At 48.4% G+C, this 2,566-nt stretch overlaps 1 protein-coding gene across 1 annotated transcript; it reads right to left on the minus strand.

Moving 5' to 3' along the window:
• Positions 1-242: 242 nt before the first annotated feature.
• On the minus strand, positions 243-1,749 carry LOC123177104 (AP2/ERF and B3 domain-containing protein Os01g0141000-like). The gene has a single exon (XM_044591043.1). The coding sequence runs from the start codon at positions 1,611-1,613 to the stop codon at positions 558-560; it is 1,056 nt and encodes a 351-aa protein (XP_044446978.1). The 5' UTR covers positions 1,614-1,749; the 3' UTR covers positions 243-557.
• Positions 1,750-2,566: the final 817 nt, after the last annotated feature.

Raw genomic sequence — 2,566 nt, forward strand, 5'->3', positions numbered from 1 at the left:
AATAAATTCCAAAAATGGGTGCAATTGAAGATGACAATTACTAATCTATGCATACGACTGAATTAATGAAATAGATTGTAACAATCCAAGGCCAGCAAGCAATTCAGCGCCTAATTTTTTTTCCTGCATGCATGTTGCAAAATACTGGTTTAGTAGACATTTTTAACTGCTTCCTTATATAGTGGCTGAGCGGATATCAATTAGTGTAGCAAAATGAATATTGCCAATATATTAAGCAGTGAACAAATTTTCATTGAAACATACACAAACACATCTCTTGATGAGAAGGCAGAATGGAACTTTTTGATGCGCCAAAATGATAGTACATACATAGATGTGCAACCAACATCGTCGGGTCATTGTGACCTCTCTAGCTAGAATTCCTAGTTGTGCACACACACATAATTACATATTAATACAACTCAATTTGCAATCCGGCTTGCAATAGAGTTCTACAGAGAATTTATCTAATCCACGAACAGGATCAGCATATATCATTTAACAACAAGAAGAAAAGGGAGGAAAAGTATAAATATATAGAGCTGTATGTGCAGATGCTATAAGACGAAAGCACCTAGGGCAGGAGAGCGCTGACCGTGTGGAAGTGGAACGCATTGCCTCTTGAGCAACTCCGGCGGGCCTTGCTCCGCCGTCGCCGCTCGCCCCCTCTTCACTCCGGCGATGTCGACACCGAACAGCCTAACGACGCGGACTTGTTCTCCTTTGGCAGTCTCCACCACTGGCAGCGGCGACGCCGATTTGCCGCTGTTGACGGTCGTATTCTTCTTGCAGTCGATGAAGAGCTGCTTCTCCTGGCCGTACGCCGAGCACGAGAAGATGATGGAGTCGCCGGCAGCGAGGCCCTTCTCCCGGACGAAGCGACTCCAGCCCTTTGTGAGCACGTAGCTCTGGCTGCTGTTCCAATACGAGTACCGGAACCTCCACACCTTCCCCTCACCGTCCTCAAAGTTGAGCAGCACGCCGTTGCCGGTGGTGGTCGTCCTCTCCGGGGTGCGCTTCAGAGGGAAGTGCTTCTCGGCGTGTTGCTTCGGCACCACGAGGCGATTGAGCTTGCCGACATCGCTTGGGGTCACGGCCTTCTCGAAGAGGGGCTCCCGCGCCCACGATGGCGTCGGCTGCGCGCGCGCCCCCATGCCGCGGCCGCGTCGCAGACCCTGGCGGAGCTCGTCGGCGTAGGTGTGCTTCCGGAGCATGTCGACGATCTCGGCCTTGGAGTGCGCCCCCAGGAAGGCGAGCTCCGCCTCCGCGGCCGCGCACGGGAAGTTGGTGGCGGCATCGCGGCCGCGGTACCTGAGCGCGGCTACGTCGTAGGCGCGTGCCGCCAAGTCCTGGTCCGGGAACGTGCCGAGCCAGACGCGAGCGTGGCGCTCGTAGATCTGGGAACCCCACCGCCCGTTGGGCTGAGGCACCACGCCCTTGAACCGCGACGGCGCCGACTGCGCCGAGGTCACGGACTCGTCGGCGATGGCGACTGGTAGGCTCAGAGCCGTCGGTGCTCTTCCCGTGGTGCCTGACTCCGTCGTGGCCGTGGACGCGCCGGAAGAGTACTGGGATGAGTCCTCCACCATGGAGCTCAGGATTTCCACCCCCATGGCTGGTTTGTTTTCTGTGGTTTCTTGCAATGATACTAGCTGAGCTAAGCTAGGTACATATGGAAATAATGTTGTGTGTGTATGTGTGTTTACCGGTTCAGATGAGTTGCTGTTCTAGCTACGGCTGGAAACAAGATGGTGGTTGCTGTGGGTTGTGTACACATGTGTTGGTGGTGTATATATAGATATTGTGCTAGAGAGATGGGTTTTCGTGCTCGAGCTCCGTGGAGTTTTTTTTTTCAAAAAAAAACTAATTTGGAAGTTTCACAAAAATCTGATTTTTTACATTATTGTATTACGGATGTATACTGTATGTGTCTAAATTTCCATGAGAAACATGTCTAAATTTGAAAACAGTTAACATGGTGTGTACTGTTCACCATTAAATTGGTGTAGTTTGCATGTCAATGTATTTTCTCACGAAAATTTGCACATATGTAGTATACATCCATATGTCGACGTGGAATTGTTATCAGAATTTTTTGAAACCTTGAAATGTGATTTTGAATGTTTCAAAAAACGGGTTCCATGGAGCTCGAGCACTAAAATGCTGCACTCTATTGTGGTGTTTCTATTTTGGATGCATCTACTTGTGTACATGTATGCATGGAAGGGGAATAATATGGTGGGGCGTATTTTTGTTTGTGCTTAATTTGAAGCGATGGTGGAGATTTTCATGTTTGCACCCCCCGAAAACTCCATATTATATGTGGTTTTCTAGCGTGTAGCAAGTGGGAACTAGGTATTATTCTATTTTAGCAACTTGGATGTTGATGTATTGGTTCAGGGTAAAATGTACTTGATGCATGTAGTACAACATGCTGGCCATCCATAACCCACATGAATGAGTAAAATTATCTTGGTGTAAAAAAGAAGTAAAATTGACCAGAAGATATGGATGAACAGCATACTTTTGGTGCATACTAGTTTGTTTAAATTCTCATGCATAATGC

Source organism: Triticum aestivum, unplaced genomic scaffold (assembly GCF_018294505.1).
Source record: "Triticum aestivum cultivar Chinese Spring unplaced genomic scaffold, IWGSC CS RefSeq v2.1 scaffold135110, whole genome shotgun sequence".
NCBI lineage: Eukaryota > Viridiplantae > Streptophyta > Magnoliopsida > Poales > Poaceae > Triticum > Triticum aestivum.

Bases quoted from the DNA above. Each gene is read 5' to 3' on its own strand.
- LOC123177104 (XM_044591043.1), bottom strand. From the start codon at position 1,613: ATGGGGGTGGAAATCCTGAGCTCCATGGTGGAGGACTCATCCCAGTAC.